We start from the raw sequence: 23,913 nt of genomic DNA on the forward strand, positions 1-23,913 counted from the left end.
TCCCCAGGAGTGAGGAGGGGGGGGGGGGGGGTCATGTCACGTCCCCAGGAGTGAGGAGGGGGGGGGGGGGTCATGTCACGTCCCCAGGAGTGAGGAGGGGGGGGGGGTCATGTCACGTCCCCAGGAGTGAGGAGGGGGGGGGGGGGGGTCATGTCACGTTGCCAGGAGTGAGGAGGGGGTCCCGTCTCGTTTCCCCGGTTGTGAGTAGGGAGTCTTGACCTCAGGTGAGAGGGCTCTACCTGCAGATCTGGGGAGTCACATTAGTAACACTCAGAGACCCCCGGACGCCACCTGAATATTTCACATAATCTTTATTGTCTGAGATCCGTGGATAGAAGATCTGACACTTTGTCCATTGTCCTCGTTATATTGTTGCTCTTCACTGATCATCAGAGGAAACAAAGAGGAAGCGAAGAGTCAACGACACAGAGGAGGCGGCAGAGTCCGGTCACGTGATCACAGCGGAGCGGTAACGTCACCTCAGCCCCGGCGGAAGGTCCGCGACCCAACTGATCATACACGGAAACTGCGGGGGGATCACCAGCTGAATAACGGGTCCGGCAGGTACCCCGCCTGCTCCATAGCGCCATCATCAGCTGCAGAGAAACAAGGGCAAGAACCACTACCAGATACATAATCCTCAACTCATATCAGTCCATCCACAAAGGGGCAGAATAGTGAGTGCAGCTCTGGAGTATAATACAGGAGGTAACTCAGGATCAGTAATGTAATGTATGAACACAGTGACTGCACCAGCAGAATAGTGAGTGCAGCTCTGGGGTATAATACAGGATGTAACTCAGGATCAGTAATGTAATGTATATACACAGTGACTGCACCAGCAGAATAGTGAGTGCAGCTCTGGAGTATAATACAGGATGTAACTCAGGATCAGTAATGTAATGTATGTGCACAGTGACTGCACCAACAGAATAGTGAGTGCAGCTCTGGAGTATAATACAGGATGTAACTCAGGATCAGTAATGTAATGTATGTACACAGTGACTGCACCAACAGAATAGTGAGTGCAGCTCTGGAGTATAATACAGGATGTAACTCAGGATCAGTAATGTAATGTATGTGCACAGTGACTGCACCAGCAGAATAGTGAGTGCAGCTCTGGAGTATAATACAGGATGTAACTCAGGATCAGTAATGTAATGTATGTACACAGTGACTGCACCAACAGAATAGTGAGTGCAGCTCTGGAGTATAATACAGGATGTAACTCAGGATCAGTAATGTAATGTATGTGCACAGTGACTGCACCAGCAGAATAGTGAGTGCAGCTCTGGAGTATAATACAGGATGTAACTCAGGATCAGTAATGTAATGTATGTACACAGTGACTGCACCAACAGAATAGTGAGTGCAGCTCTGGGGTATAATACAGGATGTAACTCAAGATCAGTAATGTAATGTATGTACACAGTGACTCCACCAGCAGAATAGTGAGTGCAGCTCTGGAGTATAATACAGGATGTAACTCAGGATCAGTAATGTAATGTATGTGCACAGTGACTGCACCAGCAGAATAGTGAGTGCAGCTCTGGAGTATAATACAGGATGTAACTCAGGATCAGTAATGTAATGTATGTACACAGTGACTGCACCAGCAGAATAGTGAGTGCAGCTCTGGAGTATAATACAGGATGTAACTCAGGATCAGTAATGTAATGTATGTGCACAGTGACTGCACCAGCAGAATAGTGAGTGCAGCTCTGGAGTATAATACAGGAGGTAACTCAGGATCAGTAATGTAATGTATGTGCACAGTGACTGCACCAGCAGAATAGCGAGTGCAGCTCTGGAGTATAATACAGGATGTAACTCAGGATCAGTAATGTAATGTATGTACACAGTGACTGCACCAGCAGAATAGTGAGTGCAGCTCTGGAGTATAATACAGGATGTAACTCAGGATCAGTAATGTAATGTATATACACAGTGACTGCACCAGCAGAATAGCGAGTGCAGCTCTGGAGTATAATACAGGAGGTAACTCAGGATCAGTAATGTAATGTATGTACACAGTGACTGCACCAGCAGAATAGTGAGTGCAGCTCTGGAGTATAATACAGGATGTAACTCAGGATCAGTAATGTAATGTATGTACAAAGTGACTGCACCAGCAGAATAGTGAGTGCAGCTCTGGGGTATAATACAGGATGTAACTCAGGATCAGTAATGTAATGTATGTACACAGTGACTGCACCAGCAGAATAGTGAGTGCAGCTCTGGAGTATAATACAGGATGTAACTCAGGATCAGTAATGTAATGTATGTACACAGTGACTGCACCAGCAGAATAGTGAGTGCAGCTCTGGAGTATAATACAGGATGTAACTCAGGATCAGTAATGTAATGTATGTACACAGTGACTGCACCAGCAGAATAGTGAGTGCAGCTCTGGAGTATAATACAGGATGTAACTCAGGATCAGTAATGTAATGTATGTACACAGTGACTCCACCAGCAGAATAGTGAGTGCAGCTCTGGAGTATAATACAGGATGTAACTCAGGATCAGTAATGTAATGTATGTACACAGTGACTGCACCAGCAGAATAGTGAGTGCAGCTCTGGAGTATAATACAGGAGGTAACTCAGGATCAGTAATGTAATGTATGTACACAGTGACTGCACCAGCAGAATAGTGAGTGCAGCTCTGGAGTATAATACAGGAGGTAACTCAGGATCAGTAATGTAATGTAATGTATGTACACAGTGACTCCACCAGCAGAATAGTGAGTGCAGCTCTGGAGTATAATACAGGATGTAACTCAGGATCAGTAATGTAATGTATATACACAGTGACTGCACCAGCAGAATAGTGAGTGCAGCTCTGGAGTATAATACAGGATGTAACTCAGGATCAGTAATGTAATGTATGTACACAGTGACTGCACCAGCAGAATAGTGAGTGCAGCTCTGGAGTATAATACAGGATGTAACTCAGGATCAGTAATGTAATGTATGTACACAGTGACTGCACCAGCAGAATAGTGAGTGCAGCTCTGGAGTATAATACAGGATGTAACTCAGGATCAGTAATGTAATGTATGTACACAGTGACTGCACCAGCAGAATAGTGAGTGCAGCTCTGGAGGATAATACAGGAGGTAACTCAGGATCAGTAATGTAATGTATGTACACAGTGACTCCACCAGCAGAATAGTGAGTGCAGCTCTGGAGTATAATACAGGATGTAACTCAGGATCAGTAATGTAATGTAATGTATGTACACAGTGACTGCACCAGCAGAATAGTGAGTGCAGCTCTGGAGTATAATACAGGAGGTAACTCAGGATCAGTAATGTAATGTATGTACACAGTGACTGCACCAGCAGAATAGTGAGTGCAGCTCTGGAGAATAATACAGGATGTAACTCAGGATCAGTAATGTAATGTATGTACACAGTGACTGCACCAGCAGAATAGCGAGTGCAGCTCTGGAGTATAATACAGGATGTAACTCAGGATCAGTAATGTAATGTATGTACACAGTGACTGCACCAGCAGAATAGTGAGTGCAGCTCTGGAGTATAATACAGGAGGTAACTCAGGATCAGTAATGTAATGTATGTACACAGTGACTGCACCAGCAGAATAGTGAGTGCAGCTCTGGAGAATAATACAGGATGTAACTCAGGATCAGTAATGTAATGTATGTACACAGTGACTGCACCAGCAGAATAGCGAGTGCAGCTCTGGAGTATAATACAGGAGGTAACTCAGGATCAGTAATGTAATGTATGTACACAGTGACTGCACCAGCAGAATAGTGAGTGCAGCTCTGGAGAATAATACAGGATGTAACTCAGGATCAGTAATGTAATGTATGTACACAGTGACTGCAGCAGCAGAATAGTGAGTGCAGCTCTGGAGTATAACACAGGAGGTAACTCAGGATCAGTAATGTAATGTATGTACACAGTGACTGCACCAGCAGAATAGTGAGTGCAGCTCTGGGGTATAATACAGGATGTAACTCAGGATCAGTAATGTAATGTAATGTATGTACACAGTGACTGCACCAGCAGAATAGTGAGTGCAGCTCTGGAGGATAATACAGGAGGTAACTCAGGATCAGTAATGTAATGTAATGTATGTACACAGTGACTGCACCAGCAGAATAGTGAGTGCAGCTCTGGAGTATAATACAGGAGGTAACTCAGGATCAGTAATGTAATGTATGTACACAGTGACTGCACCAGCAGAATAGTGAGTGCAGCTCTGGAGAATAATACAGGATGTAACTCAGGATCAGTAATGTAATGTATGTACACAGTGACTGCACCAGCAGAATAGTGAGTGCAGCTCTGGAGAATAATACAGGATGTAACTCAGGATCAGTAATGTAATGTATGTACACAGTGACTGCAGCAGCAGAATAGTGAGTGCAGCTCTGGAGTATAATACAGGATGTAACTCAGGATCAGTAATGTAATGTATGTACACAGTGACTGCACCAGCAGAATAGTGAGTGCAGCTCTGGAGTATAATACAGGATGTAACTCAGGATCAGTAATGTATGTACACAGTGACTGCACCAGCAGAATAGTGAGTGCAGCTCTGGAGTATAATACAGGATGTAACTCAGGATCAGTAATGTAAAGTATATACAAAGTGACTGCACCAGCAGAATAGTGAGTGCAGCTCTGGAGTATAATACAGGATGTAACTCAGGATCAGTAATGTAATGTATGTACACAGTGACTGCACCAGCAGAATAGTGAGTGCAGCTCTGGAGTATAATACAGGATGTAACTCAGGATCAGTAATGTAATGTATGTACACAGTGACTGCACCAGCAGAATAGTGAGTGCAGCTCTGGAGTATAATACAGGATGTAACTCAGGATCAGTAATGTAATGTATGTTCACAGTGACTGTACCAGCAGAATAGTGAGCGCAGCTCTGGAGTATAATACAGGATGTAACTCAGGATCAGTAATGTAATGTATGTACACAGTGGCTGCACCAGCAGAATAGTGAGTGCAGCTCTGGGGTATAATACAGGATGTAACTCAGGATCAGTAATGTAATGTATGTACACAGTGACTGCACCAGCAGAATAGTGAGTGCAGCTCTGGAGTATAATACAGGATGTAACTCAGGATCAGTAATGTAATGTATGTTCACAGTGACTGTACCAGCAGAATAGTGAGTGCAGCTCTGGAGTATAATACAGGATGTAACTCAGGATCAGTAATGTAATGTATGTACATAGTGACTGCACCAGCAGAATAGTGAGTGCAGCTCTGGAGTATAATACAGGAGGTAACTCAGGATCAGTAATGTAATGTATGTACACAGCGACTCCACCAGCAGAATAGTGAGTGCAGCTCTGGAGTATAATACAGGAGGTAACTCAGGATCAGTAATGTAATGTATGTACACAGTGACTGCACCAGCAGAATAGTGAGTGCAGCTCTGAAGTATAATACAGGATGTAACTCAGGATCAGTAATGTAATGTATGTACACAGTGACTGCACCAGCAGAATAGTGAGTGCAGCTCTGGGGTATAATACAGGATGTAACTCAGGATCAGTAATGTAATGTATGTACACAGTGACTGCACCAGCAGAATAGTGAGTGCAGCTCTGGGGTATAATACAGGAGGTAACTCAGGATCAGTAATGTAATGTATGTACACAGTGACTGCACCAGCAGAATAGTGAGTGCAGCTCTGGAGTATAATACAGGATGTAACTCAGGATCAGTAATGTAATGTATGTACACAGTGACTGCACCAGCAGAATAGTGAGTGCAGCTCTGGAGTATAATACAGGATGTAACTCAGGATCAGTAATGTAATGTATGTACACAGTGACTGCACCAGTAGAATAGTGAGTGCAGCTCTGGAGTATAATACAGGATATAACTCAGGATCAGTAATGTAATGTATGTACACAGTGACTGCACCAGCAGAATAGTGAGTGCAGCTCTGGAGTATAATACAGGATGTAACTCAGGATCAGTAATGTAATGTATGTACACGGTGACTGCACCAGCAGAATAGTGAGTGCAGCTCTGGAGTATAATACAGGATGTAACTCAGGATCAGTAATGTAATGTATGTACACAGTGACTGCACCAGCAGAATAGTGAGTGCAGCTCTGGGGTATAATACAGGAGGTAACTCAGGATCAGTAATGTAATGTATGTACACAGTGACTGCACCAGCAGAATAGTGAGTGCAGCTCTGGAGTATAATACAGGATGTAACTCAGGATCAGTAATGTAATGTATGTACACAGTGACTGCACCAGCAGAATAGTGAGTGCAGCTCTGGAGTATAATACAGGATGTAACTCAGGATCAGTAATGTAATGTATGTACACAGTGACTGCACCAGTAGAATAGTGAGTGCAGCTCTGGAGTATAATACAGGATATAACTCAGGATCAGTAATGTAATGTATGTACACAGTGACTGCACCAGCAGAATAGTGAGTGCAGCTCTGGAGTATAATACAGGATGTAACTCAGGATCAGTAATGTAATGTATGTACACGGTGACTGCACCAGCAGAATAGTGAGTGCAGCTCTGGGGTATAATACAGGATGTAACTCAGGATCAGTAATGTAATGTATGTACACAGTGACTGCACCAGCAGAATAGTGAGTGCAGCTCTGGAGTATAACACAGGAGGTAACTCAGGATCAGTAATGTAATGTACACAGTGACTGCACCAGCAGAATAGTGAGTGCAGCTCTGGAGTATAATACAGGATGTAACTCAGGATCAGTAATGTAATGTATGTACACAGTGACTGCACCAGCAGAATAGTGAGTGCAGCTCTGGAGTATAATACAGGATGTAACTCAGGATCAGTAATGTAATGTATGTACACAGTGGCTGCACCAGCAGAATAGTGAGTGCAGCTCTGGGGTATAATACAGGATGTAACTCAGGATCAGTAATGTAATGTATGTACACAGTGACTGCACCAGCAGAATAGTGAGTGCAGCTCTGGAGTATAATACAGGATGTAACTCAGGATCAGTAATGTAATGTATGTTCACAGTGACTGTACCAGCAGAATAGTGAGTGCAGCTCTGGAGTATAATACAGGATGTAACTCAGGATCAGTAATGTAATGTATGTACATAGTGACTGCACCAGCAGAATAGTGAGTGCAGCTCTGGAGTATAATACAGGAGGTAACTCAGGATCAGTAATGTAATGTATGTACACAGCGACTCCACCAGCAGAATAGTGAGTGCAGCTCTGGAGTATAATACAGGAGGTAACTCAGGATCAGTAATGTAATGTATGTACACAGTGACTGCACCAGCAGAATAGTGAGTGCAGCTCTGGAGTATAATACAGGAGGTAACTCAGGATCAGTAATGTAATGTATGTGCACAGTGACTGCACCAGCAGAATAGCGAGTGCAGCTCTGGAGTATAATACAGGATGTAACTCAGGATCAGTAATGTAATGTATGTACACAGTGACTGCACCAGCAGAATAGTGAGTGCAGCTCTGGAGTATAATACAGGATGTAACTCAGGATCAGTAATGTAATGTATATACACAGTGACTGCACCAGCAGAATAGCGAGTGCAGCTCTGGAGTATAATACAGGAGGTAACTCAGGATCAGTAATGTAATGTATGTACACAGTGACTGCACCAGCAGAATAGTGAGTGCAGCTCTGGAGTATAATACAGGATGTAACTCAGGATCAGTAATGTAATGTATGTACAAAGTGACTGCACCAGCAGAATAGTGAGTGCAGCTCTGGGGTATAATACAGGATGTAACTCAGGATCAGTAATGTAATGTATGTACACAGTGACTGCACCAGCAGAATAGTGAGTGCAGCTCTGGAGTATAATACAGGATGTAACTCAGGATCAGTAATGTAATGTATGTACACAGTGACTGCACCAGCAGAATAGTGAGTGCAGCTCTGGAGTATAATACAGGATGTAACTCAGGATCAGTAATGTAATGTATGTACACAGTGACTGCACCAGCAGAATAGTGAGTGCAGCTCTGGAGTATAATACAGGATGTAACTCAGGATCAGTAATGTAATGTATGTACACAGTGACTCCACCAGCAGAATAGTGAGTGCAGCTCTGGAGTATAATACAGGATGTAACTCAGGATCAGTAATGTAATGTATGTACACAGTGACTGCACCAGCAGAATAGTGAGTGCAGCTCTGGAGTATAATACAGGAGGTAACTCAGGATCAGTAATGTAATGTATGTACACAGTGACTGCACCAGCAGAATAGTGAGTGCAGCTCTGGAGTATAATACAGGAGGTAACTCAGGATCAGTAATGTAATGTAATGTATGTACACAGTGACTCCACCAGCAGAATAGTGAGTGCAGCTCTGGAGTATAATACAGGATGTAACTCAGGATCAGTAATGTAATGTATATACACAGTGACTGCACCAGCAGAATAGTGAGTGCAGCTCTGGAGTATAATACAGGATGTAACTCAGGATCAGTAATGTAATGTATGTACACAGTGACTGCACCAGCAGAATAGTGAGTGCAGCTCTGGAGTATAATACAGGATGTAACTCAGGATCAGTAATGTAATGTATGTACACAGTGACTGCACCAGCAGAATAGTGAGTGCAGCTCTGGAGTATAATACAGGATGTAACTCAGGATCAGTAATGTAATGTATGTACACAGTGACTGCACCAGCAGAATAGTGAGTGCAGCTCTGGAGGATAATACAGGAGGTAACTCAGGATCAGTAATGTAATGTATGTACACAGTGACTCCACCAGCAGAATAGTGAGTGCAGCTCTGGAGTATAATACAGGATGTAACTCAGGATCAGTAATGTAATGTAATGTATGTACACAGTGACTGCACCAGCAGAATAGTGAGTGCAGCTCTGGAGTATAATACAGGAGGTAACTCAGGATCAGTAATGTAATGTATGTACACAGTGACTGCACCAGCAGAATAGTGAGTGCAGCTCTGGAGAATAATACAGGATGTAACTCAGGATCAGTAATGTAATGTATGTACACAGTGACTGCACCAGCAGAATAGCGAGTGCAGCTCTGGAGTATAATACAGGAGGTAACTCAGGATCAGTAATGTAATGTATGTACACAGTGACTGCACCAGCAGAATAGTGAGTGCAGCTCTGGAGTATAATACAGGAGGTAACTCAGGATCAGTAATGTAATGTATGTACACAGTGACTGCACCAGCAGAATAGTGAGTGCAGCTCTGGAGAATAATACAGGATGTAACTCAGGATCAGTAATGTAATGTATGTACACAGTGACTGCACCAGCAGAATAGCGAGTGCAGCTCTGGAGTATAATACAGGAGGTAACTCAGGATCAGTAATGTAATGTATGTACACAGTGACTGCACCAGCAGAATAGTGAGTGCAGCTCTGGAGAATAATACAGGATGTAACTCAGGATCAGTAATGTAATGTATGTACACAGTGACTGCAGCAGCAGAATAGTGAGTGCAGCTCTGGAGTATAACACAGGAGGTAACTCAGGATCAGTAATGTAATGTATGTACACAGTGACTGCACCAGCAGAATAGTGAGTGCAGCTCTGGGGTATAATACAGGATGTAACTCAGGATCAGTAATGTAATGTAATGTATGTACACAGTGACTGCACCAGCAGAATAGTGAGTGCAGCTCTGGAGGATAATACAGGAGGTAACTCAGGATCAGTAATGTAATGTAATGTATGTACACAGTGACTGCACCAGCAGAATAGTGAGTGCAGCTCTGGAGTATAATACAGGAGGTAACTCAGGATCAGTAATGTAATGTATGTACACAGTGACTGCACCAGCAGAATAGTGAGTGCAGCTCTGGAGAATAATACAGGATGTAACTCAGGATCAGTAATGTAATGTATGTACACAGTGACTGCACCAGCAGAATAGTGAGTGCAGCTCTGGAGAATAATACAGGATGTAACTCAGGATCAGTAATGTAATGTATGTACACAGTGACTGCAGCAGCAGAATAGTGAGTGCAGCTCTGGAGTATAATACAGGATGTAACTCAGGATCAGTAATGTAATGTATGTACACAGTGACTGCACCAGCAGAATAGTGAGTGCAGCTCTGGAGTATAATACAGGATGTAACTCAGGATCAGTAATGTATGTACACAGTGACTGCACCAGCAGAATAGTGAGTGCAGCTCTGGAGTATAATACAGGATGTAACTCAGGATCAGTAATGTAAAGTATATACAAAGTGACTGCACCAGCAGAATAGTGAGTGCAGCTCTGGAGTATAATACAGGATGTAACTCAGGATCAGTAATGTAATGTATGTACACAGTGACTGCACCAGCAGAATAGTGAGTGCAGCTCTGGAGTATAATACAGGATGTAACTCAGGATCAGTAATGTAATGTATGTACACAGTGACTGCACCAGCAGAATAGTGAGTGCAGCTCTGGAGTATAATACAGGATGTAACTCAGGATCAGTAATGTAATGTATGTTCACAGTGACTGTACCAGCAGAATAGTGAGCGCAGCTCTGGAGTATAATACAGGATGTAACTCAGGATCAGTAATGTAATGTATGTACACAGTGGCTGCACCAGCAGAATAGTGAGTGCAGCTCTGGGGTATAATACAGGATGTAACTCAGGATCAGTAATGTAATGTATGTACACAGTGACTGCACCAGCAGAATAGTGAGTGCAGCTCTGGAGTATAATACAGGATGTAACTCAGGATCAGTAATGTAATGTATGTTCACAGTGACTGTACCAGCAGAATAGTGAGTGCAGCTCTGGAGTATAATACAGGATGTAACTCAGGATCAGTAATGTAATGTATGTACATAGTGACTGCACCAGCAGAATAGTGAGTGCAGCTCTGGAGTATAATACAGGAGGTAACTCAGGATCAGTAATGTAATGTATGTACACAGCGACTCCACCAGCAGAATAGTGAGTGCAGCTCTGGAGTATAATACAGGAGGTAACTCAGGATCAGTAATGTAATGTATGTACACAGTGACTGCACCAGCAGAATAGTGAGTGCAGCTCTGAAGTATAATACAGGATGTAACTCAGGATCAGTAATGTAATGTATGTACACAGTGACTGCACCAGCAGAATAGTGAGTGCAGCTCTGGGGTATAATACAGGATGTAACTCAGGATCAGTAATGTAATGTATGTACACAGTGACTGCACCAGCAGAATAGTGAGTGCAGCTCTGGGGTATAATACAGGAGGTAACTCAGGATCAGTAATGTAATGTATGTACACAGTGACTGCACCAGCAGAATAGTGAGTGCAGCTCTGGAGTATAATACAGGATGTAACTCAGGATCAGTAATGTAATGTATGTACACAGTGACTGCACCAGCAGAATAGTGAGTGCAGCTCTGGAGTATAATACAGGATGTAACTCAGGATCAGTAATGTAATGTATGTACACAGTGACTGCACCAGCAGAATAGTGAGTGCAGCTCTGGAGTATAATACAGGATATAACTCAGGATCAGTAATGTAATGTATGTACACAGTGACTGCACCAGCAGAATAGTGAGTGCAGCTCTGGAGTATAATACAGGATGTAACTCAGGATCAGTAATGTAATGTATGTACACAGTGACTGCACCAGCAGAATAGTGAGTGCAGCTCTGGAGTATAATACAGGATGTAACTCAGGATCAGTAATGTAATGTATGTACACAGTGACTGCACCAGCAGAATAGTGAGTGCAGCTCTGGGGTATAATACAGGATGTAACTCAGGATCAGTAATGTAATGTATGTACACAGTGATTGCACCAGCAGAATAGTGAGTGCAGCTCTGGAGTATAATACAGGATGTAACTCAGGATCAGTAATGTAATGTATGTACACAGTGACTGCACCAGCAGAATAGTGAGTGCAGCTCTGGGGTATAATACAGGATGTAACTCAGGATCAGTAATGTAATGTATGTACACAGTGACTGCACCAGCAGAATAGTGAGAGCAGCTCTGGAGTATAATACAGGATGTAACTCAGGATCAGTAATGTAATGTATGTGCACAGTGACTGCACCAGGAGAATAGCGAGTGCAGCTCTGGAGTATAATACAGGAGGTAACTCAGGATCAGTAATGTAATGTATGTACACAGTGACTGCACCAGCAGAATAGTGAGTGCAGCTCTGGAGTATAATACAGGATGTAACTCAGGATCAGTAATGTAATGTATGTACACAGTGACTGCACCAGCAGAATAGTGAGTGCAGCTCTGGAGTATAATACAGGAGGTAACTCAGGATCAGTAATGTAATGTATGTACACAGTGACTGCACCAGCAGAATAGTGAGTGCAGCTCTGGAATATAATACAGGAGGTAACTCAGGATCAGTAATGTAATGTATGTACACAGTGACTGCACCAGCAGAATAGTGAGTGCAGCTCTGGAGTATAATACAGGATGTAACTCAGGATCAGTAATGTAATGTATGTACAAAGTGACTGCACCAGCAGAATAGTGAGTGCAGCTCTGGGGTATAATACAGGATGTAACTCAGGATCAGTAATGTAATGTATGTACACAGTGACTGCACCAGCAGAATAGTGAGTGCAGCTCTGGAGTATAATACAGGATGTAACTCAGGATCAGTAATGTAATGTATGTACACAGTGACTGCACCAGCAGAATAGTGAGTGCAGCTCTGGAGTATAATACAGGATGTAACTCAGGATCAGTAATGTAATGTATGTACACAGTGACTGCACCAGCAGAATAGTGAGTGCAGCTCTGGAGTATAATACAGGATGTAACTCAGGATCAGTAATGTAATGTATGTACACAGTGACTCCACCAGCAGAATAGTGAGTGCAGCTCTGGAGTATAATACAGGATGTAACTCAGGATCAGTAATGTAATGTATGTACACAGTGACTGCACCAGCAGAATAGTGAGTGCAGCTCTGGAGTATAATACAGGATGTAACTCAGGATCAGTAATGTAATGTATGTACACAGTGACTGCACCAGCAGAATAGTGAGTGCAGCTCTGGAGTATAATACAGGAGGTAACTCAGGATCAGTAATGTAATGTAATGTATGTACACAGTGACTCCACCAGCAGAATAGTGAGTGCAGCTCTGGAGTATAATACAGGATGTAACTCAGGATCAGTAATGTAATGTATATACACAGTGACTGCACCAGCAGAATAGTGAGTGCAGCTCTGGAGTATAATACAGGATGTAACTCAGGATCAGTAATGTAATGTATGTACACAGTGACTGCACCAGCAGAATAGTGAGTGCAGCTCTGGAGTATAATACAGGATGTAACTCAGGATCAGTAATGTAATGTATGTACACAGTGACTGCACCAGCAGAATAGTGAGTGCAGCTCTGGAGTATAATACAGGATGTAACTCAGGATCAGTAATGTAATGTATGTACACAGTGACTGCACCAGCAGAATAGTGAGTGCAGCTCTGGAGGATAATACAGGAGGTAACTCAGGATCAGTAATGTAATGTATGTACACAGTGACTCCACCAGCAGAATAGTGAGTGCAGCTCTGGAGTATAATACAGGATGTAACTCAGGATCAGTAATGTAATGTAATGTATGTACACAGTGACTGCACCAGCAGAATAGTGAGTGCAGCTCTGGAGTATAATACAGGAGGTAACTCAGGATCAGTAATGTAATGTATGTACACAGTGACTGCACCAGCAGAATAGTGAGTGCAGCTCTGGAGAATAATACAGGATGTAACTCAGGATCAGTAATGTAATGTATGTGCACAGTGACTGCACCAGCAGAATAGTGAGTGCAGCTCTGGAGTATAATACAGGAGGTAACTCAGGATCAGTAATGTAATGTATGTACACAGTGACTGCAGCAGCAGAATAGTGAGTGCAGCTCTGGAGTATAACACAGGAGGTAACTCAGGATCAGTAATGTAATGTATGTACACAGTGACTGCACCAGCAGAATAGTGAGTGCAGCTCTGGAGTATAATACAGGATGTAACTCCGGATCAGTAATGTAATGTATGTACACAGTGACTGCACAAGCAGAATAGTGAGTGCAGCTCTGGAGTATAATACAGGATGTAACTCAGGATCAGTAATGTAATGTAATGTATGTACACAGTGACTGCACCAGCAGAATAGTGAGTGCAGCTCTGGAGGATAATACAGGAGGTAACTCAGGATCAGTAATGTAATGTAATGTATGTACACAGTGACTGCACCAGCAGAATAGTGAGTGCAGCTCTGGAGTATAATACAGGAGGTAACTCAGGATCAGTAATGTAATGTATGTACACAGTGACTGCACCAGCAGAATAGTGAGTGCAGCTCTGGAGAATAATACAGGATGTAACTCAGGATCAGTAATGTATGTACACAGTGACTGCACCAGCAGAATAGTGAGTGCAGCTCTGGAGAATAATACAGGATGTAACTCAGGATCAGTAATGTAATGTATGTACACAGTGACTGCACCAGCAGAATAGTGAGTGCAGCTCTGGAGAATAATACAGGATGTAACTCAGGATCAGTAATGTAATGTATGTACACAGTGACTGCAGCAGCAGAATAGTGAGTGCAGCTCTGGAGTATAATACAGGATGTAACTCAGGATCAGTAATGTAATGTAATGTATGTACACAGTGACTGCACCAGCAGAATAGTGAGTGCAGCTCTGGAGGATAATACAGGAGGTAACTCAGGATCAGTAATGTAATGTAATGTATGTACACAGTGACTGCACCAGTAGAATAGTGAGTGCAGCTCTGGAGTATAATACAGGATGTAACTCAGGATCAGTAATGTAATGTATGTACACAGTGACTGCACCAGCAGAATAGTGAGTGCAGCTCTGGAGTATAATACAGGATGTAACTCAGGATCAGTAATGTAATGTATGTACACAGTGACTCCACCAGCAGAATAGTGAGTGCAGCTCTGGAGTATAATACAGGAGGTAACTCAGGATCAGTAATGTAATGTATGTACACAGTGACTGCACCAGCAGAATAGTGAGTGCAGCTCTGGAGTATAATACAGGAGGTAACTCAGGATCAGTAATGTAATGTATGTACACAGTGACTGCACCAGCAGAATAGTGAGTGCAGCTCTGGAGAATAATACAGGATGTAACTCAGGATCAGTAATGTATGTACACAGTGACTGCACCAGCAGAATAGTGAGTGCAGCTCTGGAGTATAATACAGGATGTAACTCAGGATCAGTAATGTATGTACACAGTGACTGCACCAGCAGAATAGTGAGTGCAGCTCTGGAGTATAATACAGGATGTAACTCAGGATCAGTAATGTAAAGTATATACAAAGTGACTGCACCAGCAGAATAGTGAGTGCAGCTCTGGAGTATAATACAGGATGTAACTCAGGATCAGTAATGTAATGTATGTACACAGTGACTGCACCAGCAGAATAGTGAGTGCAGCTCTGGAGTATAATACAGGATGTAACTCAGGATCAGTAATGTAATGTATGTACACAGTGACTGTACCAGCAGAATAGTGAGTGCAGCTCTGGAGTATAATACAGGATGTAACTCAGGATCAGTAATGTAATGTATGTTCACAGTGACTGTACCAGCAGAATAGTGAGCGCAGCTCTGGAGTATAATACAGGATGTAACTCAGGATCAGTAATGTAATGTATGTACACAGTGGCTGCACCAGCAGAATAGTGAGTGCAGCTCTGGGGTATAATACAGGATGTAACTCAGGATCAGTAATGTAATGTATGTACACAGTGACTGCACCAGCAGAATAGTGAGTGCAGCTCTGGAGTATAATACAGGATGTAACTCAGGATCAGTAATGTAATGTATGTTCACAGTGACTGTACCAGCAGAATAGTGAGTGCAGCTCTGGAGTATAATACAGGATGTAACTCAGGATCAGTAATGTAATGTATGTACATAGTGACTGCACCAGCAGAATAGTGAGTGCAGCTCTGGAGTATAATACAGGAGGTAACTCAGGATCAGTAATGTAATGTATGTACACAGCGACTCCACCAGCAGAATAGTGAGTGCAGCTCTGGAGTATAATACAGGAGGTAACTCAGGATCAGTAATGTAATGTATGTACACAGTGACTGCACCAGCAGAATAGTGAGTGCAGCTCTGAAGTATAATACAGGATGTAACTCAGGATCAGTAATGTAATGTATGTACACAGTGACTGCACCAGCAGAATAGTGAGTGCAGCTCTGGGGTATAATACAGGATGTAACTCAGGATCAGTAATGTAATGTATGTACACAGTGACTGCACCAGCAGAATAGTGAGTGCAGCTCTGGGGTATAATACAGGATGTAACTCAGGATCAGTAATGTAATGTATGTACACAGTGACTGCACCAGCAGAATAGTGAGTGCAGCTCTGGAGTATAATACAGGATGTAACTCAGGATCAGTAATGTAATGTATGTACACAGTGACTGCACCAGCAGAATAGTGAGTGCAGCTCTGGAGGATAATACAGGAGGTAACTCAGGATCAGTAATGTATGTACACAGTGACTGCACCAGCAGAATAGTGAGTGCAGCTCTGGAGTATAATACAGGATGTAACTCAGGATCAGTAATGTAATGTATGTACACAGTGACTGCACCAGCAGAATAGTGAGTGCAGCTCTGGAGTATAATACAGGATGTAACTCAGGATCAGTAATGTAATGTATGTACACAGTGACTGCACCAGCAGAATAGTGAGTGCAGCTCTGGAGTATAATACAGGATGTAACTCAGGATCAGTAATGTAATGTATGTACACAGTGACTGCACCAGCAGAATAGTGAGTGCAGCTCTGGAGGATAATACAGGAGGTAACTCAGGATCAGTAATGTATGTACACAGTGACTGCACCAGCAGAATAGTGAGTGCAGCTCTGGAGTATAATACAGGATGTAACTCAGGATCAGTAATGTAATGTATGTACACAGTGACTGCACCAGCAGAATAGTGAGTGCAGCTCTGGAGTATAATACAGGATGTAACTCAGGATCAGTAATGTAATGTATGTACACAGTGACTGCACCAGCAGAATAGTGAGTGCAGCTCTGGAGTATAATACAGGATGTAACTCAGGATCAGTAATGTAATGTATGTACACAGTGACTGCACCAGCAGAATAGTGAGTGCAGCTCTGGAGTATAATACAGGATGTAACTCAGGATCAGTAATGTAATGTATGTACACAGTGACTGCACCAGTAGAATAGTGAGTGCAGCTCTGGAGTATAATACAGGATATAACTCAGGATCAGTAATGTAATGTATGTACACAGTGACTGCACCAGCAGAATAGTGAGTGCAGCTCTGGAGTATAATACAGGATGTAACTCAGGATCAGTAATGTAATGTATGTACACGGTGACTGCACCAGCAGAATAGTGAGTGCAGCTCTGGAGTATAATACAGGATGTAACTCAGGATCAGTAATGTAATGTATGTACACAGTGACTGCACCAGCAGAATAGTGAGTGCAGCTCTGGAGTATAACACAGGAGGTAACTCAGGATCAGTAATGTAATGTATGTACACAGTGATTGCACCAGCAGAATAGTGAGTGCAGCTCTGGAGTATAATACAGGATGTAACTCAGGATCAGTAATCTAATGTATGTACACAGTGACTGCACCAGCAGAATAGTGAGTGCAGCTCTGGAGTATAATACAGGATGTAACTCAGGATCAGTAATGTAATGTATGAACACAGTGACTGCACCAGCAGAATAGTGAGTGCAGCTCTGGAGTATAATACAGGATATAACTCAGGATCAGTAATGTAATGTATGTACACAGTGACTGCACCAGCAGAATAGTGAGTGCAGCTCTGGAGTATAATACAGGATGTAACTCAGGATCAGTAATGTAATGTATGTACACAGTGACTGCACCAGCAGAATAGTGAGTGCAGCTCTGGGGTATAATACAGGATGTAACTCAGGATCAGTAATGTAATGTATGTACACAGTGATTGCACCAGCAGAATAGTGAGTGCAGCTCTGGAGTATAATACAGGATGTAACTCAGGATCAGTAATGTAATGTATGTACACAGTGACTGCACCAGCAGAATAGTGAGTGCAGCTCTGGGGTATAATACAGGATGTAACTCAGGATCAGTAATGTAATGTATGTACACAGTGATTGCACCAGCAGAATAGTGAGTGCAGCTCTGGAGTATAATACAGGATATAACTCAGGATCAGTAATGTAATGTATGTACACAGTGACTGCACCAGCAGAATAGTGAGTGCAGCTCTGGAGTATAATACAGGATGTAACTCAGGATCAGTAATGTAATGTATGTACACAGTGACTGCACCAGCAGAATAGTGAGTGCAGCTCTGGGGTATAATACAGGATGTAACTCAGGATCAGTAATGTAATGTATGTACACAGTGACTGCACCAGCAGAATAGTGAGTGCAGCTCTGGAGTATAATACAGGATGTAACTCAGGATCAGTAATGTAATGTATGAACACAGTGACTGCACCAGCAGAATAGTGAGTGCAGCTCTGGAGTATAATACAGGATGTAACTCAGGATCAGTAATGTAATGTATGTACACAGTGACTGCACCAGCAGAATAGTGAGTGTAGCTCTGGAGTATAATACAGGATGTAACTCAGGATCAGTAATGTAATGTATGTACACAGTGACTGCACCAGCAGAATAGTGAGTGCAGCTCTGGAGTATAATACAGGATGTAACTCAGGATCAGTAATGTAATGTATGTACACAGTGACTGCACCAGCAGAATAGTGAGTGCAGCTCTGGAGTAGAATACAGGATGTAACTCAGGATCAGTAATGTAATGTATGTACACAGTGACTGCACCAGCAGAATAGTGAGTGCAGCTCTGGAGTAGAATACAGGATGTAACTCAGGATCAGTATTGTAATGTATGAACACAGTGACTGCACCAGCAGAATAGTGAGTGCAGCTCTGGAGTATAATACAGGAGGTAACTCAGGATCAGTAATGTAATGTATGTACACAGTGACTGCACCAGCAGAATAGTGAGTGCAGCTCTGGAGTAGAATACAGGAGGTAACTCAGGATCAGTAATGTAATGTATGTACACAGTGACTGCACCAGCAGAATAGTGAGTGCAGCTCTGGAGTATAATACAGGAGGTAACTCAGGATCAGTAATGTAATGTATGAACACAGTGACTGCACCAGCAGAATAGTGAGTGCAGCTCTGGAGTATAATACAGGAGGTAACTCAGGATCAGTAATGTAATGTATGTACACACTGACTGCACCAGCAGAATAGTGAGTGCAGCTCTGGAGTTTAATACAGGATATAACTCCGGATCAGTAATGTAATGTATGTACACAGTGACTGCACCAGCAGAATAGTGAGTGCAGCTCTGGAGTATAATACAGGAAGTAACTCAGGATCAGTTATGTAATGTATGTACACAGTGACTGCACCAGCAGAATAGTGAGTGCAGCTCTGGAGTAGAATACAGGAGGTAACTCAGGATCAGTAATGTAATGTATGTACACAGTGACTGGACCAGCAGAATAGTGAGTGCAGCTCTGGAGTATAATACAGGAGGTAACTCAGGATCAGTAATGTAATGTATGTACACACTGACTGCACCAGCAGAATAGTGAGTGCAGCTCTGGAGTTTAATACAGGATATAACTCCGGATCAGTAATGTAATGTATGTACACAGTGACTGCACCAGCAGAATAGTGAGTGCAGCTCTGGAGTATAATACAAGATATAACTCCGGATCAGTAATCTAATGTATGTACACAGTGACTGCACCAGCAGAATAGTGAGTGCAGCTCTGGAGTATAATACAGGATGTAACTCAGGATCAGTAATGTAATGTATGTACACAGTGACTGCACCAGCAGAATAGTGAGTGCAGCTCTGGAGTATAATACAAGATATAACTCCGGATCAGTAATCTAATGTATGTACACAGTGACTGCACCAGCAGAATAGTGAGTGCAGCTCTGGAGTATAATACAGGATGTAACTCAGGATCAGTAATGTAATGTATGTACACAGTGACTGCACCAGCAGAATAGTGAGTGCAGCTCTGGAGTATAATACAGGATGTAACTCAGGATCAGTAATGTAATATATGTACACAGTGACTTCACCAGCAGAATAGTGAGTGCAGCTCTGGGGTATAATACAGGATGTAACTCAGGATCAGTAATGTAATGTATGTACACAGTGACTGCACCAGCAGAATAGTGAGTGCAGCTCTGGAGTATAATACAGAATGTAACTCAGGATCAGTAATGTAATGTATGTACACAGTGACTGCACCAGCAGAATAGTGAGTGCAGCTCTGGAGTATAATACAGGAGGTAACTCAGGATCAGTAATGTAATGTATGTACACAGTGACTGCTCCAGCAGAATAGTGAGTGCAGCTCTGGAGTATAATACAGAATGTAACTCAGGATCAGTAATGTAATGTATGTACACAGTGACTGCACCAGCAGAATAGTGAGTGCAGCTCTGGAGTATAATACAGGATGTAACTCAGGATCAGTAATGTAATGTATGTACACAGTGACTGCACCAGCAGAATAGTGAGTGCAGCTCTGGAGTATAATACAGGATGTAACTCAGGATCAGTAATATAATGTATGTACACAGTGACTGCACCAGCAGAATAGTGAGTGCAGCTCTGGAGTATAATACAGAATGTAACTCAGGATCAGTAATGTAATGTATGTACACAGTGACTGCACCAGCAGAATAGTGAGTGCAGCTCTGGAGTATAATACAGGAGGTAACTCAGGATCAGTAATGTAATGTATGTACACAGTGACTGCACCAGCAGAATAGTGAGTGCAGCTCTGGAGTATAATACAGGATGTAACTCAGGATCAGTAATTTAATGTATGTACACAGTGACTGCACCAGCTGAATAGTGAGTGCAGCTCTGGAGTATAATACAGGAGGTAACTCAGGATCAGTAATGTAATGTATATACACAGTGACTGCACCAGCAGAATAGTGAGTGCAGCTCTGGAGGATAATACAGGAGGTAACTCAGGATCAGTAATGTAATGTATATACACAGTGACTGCACCAGCAGAATAGTGAGTGCAGCTCTGGAGGATAATACAGGAGGTAACTCAGGATCAGTAATGTAATGTATGTACACAGTGACTGCACCAGCAGAATAGTGAGTGCAGCTCTGGAGTATAATACAGGATGTAACTCAGGATCAGTAATGTAATGTATGTACACAGTGACTGCACCAGCAGAATAGTGAGTGCAGCTCTGGAGTATAATACAGGAGGTAACTCAGGATCAGTAATGTAATGTATGTACACAGTGACTGCACCAGCAGAATAGTGAGTGCAGCTCTGGAGTATAATACAGGATGTAACTCAGGATCAGTAATGTAATGTATGAACACAGTGACTGCACCAGCAGAATAGTGAGTGCAGCTCTGGAGTATAATGCAGGATGTAACTCGGGATCAGTAATGTAATGTATGTACACAGTGACTTCACCAGCAGAATAGTGAGTGCAGCTCTGGGGTATAATACAGGATGTAACTCAGGATCAGTAATGTAATGTATGTACACAGTGACTGCACCAGCAGAATAGTGAGTGCAGCTCTGGAGTATAATACAGGATGTAACTCAGGATCAGTAATGTAATGTATGTAGACAGTGACTGCACCAGCAGAATAGTGAGTGCAGCTCTGGAGTATAATACAGGAGGTAACTCAGGATCAGTAATGTAATGTATGTACACAGTGACTGCACCAGCAGAATAGTGAGTGCAGCTCTGGAGTATAATACAGGATGTAACTCAGGATCAGTAATGTATTTTATGTACACAGTGACTGCACCAGCAGAATAGTGAGTGCAGCTCTGGGGTATAATACAGGATGTAACTCAGGATCAGTAATGTAATGTATATACACAGTGACTGCACCAGCAGAATAGTGAGTGCAGCTCTGGAGTATAATACAGGATGTAACTCAGGATCAGTAATGTAATATATGTACACAGTGACTTCACCAGCAGAATAGTGAGTGCAGCTCTGGGGTATAATACAGGATGTAACTCAGGATCAGTAATGTAATGTATGTACACAGTGACTGCACCAGCAGAATAGTGAGTGCAGCTCTGGAGTATAATACAGAATGTAACTCAGGATCAGTAATGTAATGTATGTACACAGTGACTGCACCAGCAGAATAGTGAGTGCAGCTCTGGAGTATAATACAGGAGGTAACTCAGGATCAGTAATGTAATGTATGTACACAGTGACTGCACCAGCAGAATAGTGAGTGCAGCTCTGGAGTATAATACAGGATGTAACTCAGGATCAGTAATGTAATGTATGTACACAGTGACTGCACCAGCAGAATAGTGAGTGCAGCTCTGGAGTATAATACAGGATGTAACTCAGGATCAGTAATGTAATGTATGTACACAGTGACTGCACCAGCTGAATAGTGAGTGCAGCTCTGGAGTATAATACAGGATGTAACTCAGGATCAGTAATGTAATGTATGTACACAGTGACTGCACCAGCAGAATAGTGAGTGCAGCTCTGGAGTATAATACAGGAGGTAACTCAGGATCAGTAATGTATGTACACAGTGACTGCACCAGCAGAATAGTGAGTGCAGCTCTGGAGGATAATACAGGATGTAACTCAGGATCAGTAATGTAATATATGTACACAGTGACTGCACCAGCAGAATAGTGAGTGCAGCTCTGGAGTATAATACAGGATGTAACTCAGGATCAGTAATGTATGTACACAGTGACTGCACCAGCAGAATAGTGAGTGCAGCTCTGGAGTATAATACAGGATGTAACTCAGGATCAGTAATGTAATGTATGTACACAGTGACTGCACCAGCAGAATAGTGAGTGCAGCTCTGGAGTATAATACAGGATGTAACTCAGGATCAGTAATGTAATGTATGTACACAGTGACTGCACCAGCAGAATAGTGAGTGCAGCTCTGGAGTATAATACAGGATGTAACTCAGGATCAGTAATGTAATGTATGTACACAGTGACTGCACCAGCAGAATAGTGAGTGCAGCTCTGGAGTATAATACAGGATGTAACTCAGGATCAGTAATGTAATGTATGTACACAGTGACTGCACCAGCAGAATAGTGAGTGCAGCTCTGGAGTATCATACAGGATGTAACTCAGGATCAGTAATGTAATGTATGTACACAGTGACTGCACCAGCAGAATAGTGAGTGCAGCTCTGGAGTATAATACAGGATGTAACTCAGGATCAGTAATGTAATGTATGTACACAGTGACTGCACCAGCAGAATAGCGAGTGCAGCTCTGGGGTATAATGTAGGGTGTCACGCAGGGTCCTGTGCCCCTTGGTGGCAGTGATATGACAGGTGGCAGTGGTCTCTGTACCTTCCTCCTGGGCTTTCTGTAGGGAGCTGAGGAACATGGCGGCTGCTTCGGAGATGGTGATGGGACTGGTGTTTCGGCTTCGGGTCTCTGGAAACAATTTAGGTCATGAATTAAATATACTGAGAAGATAGAAAAAACAACAAGCGTGAATATCGCCATCTAGTGCCGACCACCCGCCATTATCAGGAGGAGGACAGCAGGCGGTGGCGGATATATTATTACTGAAGGAGAATAGAATTGAGCAGAGCGGAGGAGCGGACGTTACCGAGCTGCAGGCGATCGTACAGGTCCTTCCTCTGACTCTCATCCGAGATGAAGCGCCGGCCTTCTGCGGGAAACAGATGAGCGCGATAAAACAGTACACCCACATAGTGCAGATATGGATATATACAAGTACAGACAGATACAGATGAACCAGCACTGTGAGACGCCATGTGGCGGTGGTCCCCGCGTGACGATAGATGGCGGTGGTAGGAGGTCCCCGCGTGACGATAGATGGCGGTG

The 23,913-nt window shown here is 42.9% G+C and overlaps 1 protein-coding gene across 1 annotated transcript in view; it reads right to left on the reverse strand.

Moving 5' to 3' along the window:
- Positions 1–317: 317 nt before the first annotated feature.
- SPX (spexin hormone) overlaps positions 318–23,913 on the reverse strand; it is a 28,873-nt gene continuing 5,277 nt past the window's right edge. The window contains exons 4-6 of the mRNA XM_073649488.1: positions 23,675–23,737; positions 23,410–23,496; positions 318–596 (exon numbers count right to left, since the gene is read on the reverse strand). Of these exons, the coding sequence (XP_073505589.1) occupies positions 538–596; positions 23,410–23,496; positions 23,675–23,737 (209 nt within the window). The 3' untranslated portion in view covers positions 318–537. The remainder of the gene's footprint in view (positions 597–23,409; positions 23,497–23,674; positions 23,738–23,913) is intronic.

The sequence above is a fragment of the Phyllobates terribilis genome, unplaced genomic scaffold, assembly GCF_046119375.1.
Source record: "Phyllobates terribilis strain yellow unplaced genomic scaffold, ASM4611937v1 Scaffold_10__3_contigs__length_209671492, whole genome shotgun sequence".
NCBI classification, from domain to species: Eukaryota; Metazoa; Chordata; class Amphibia; order Anura; family Dendrobatidae; genus Phyllobates; species Phyllobates terribilis.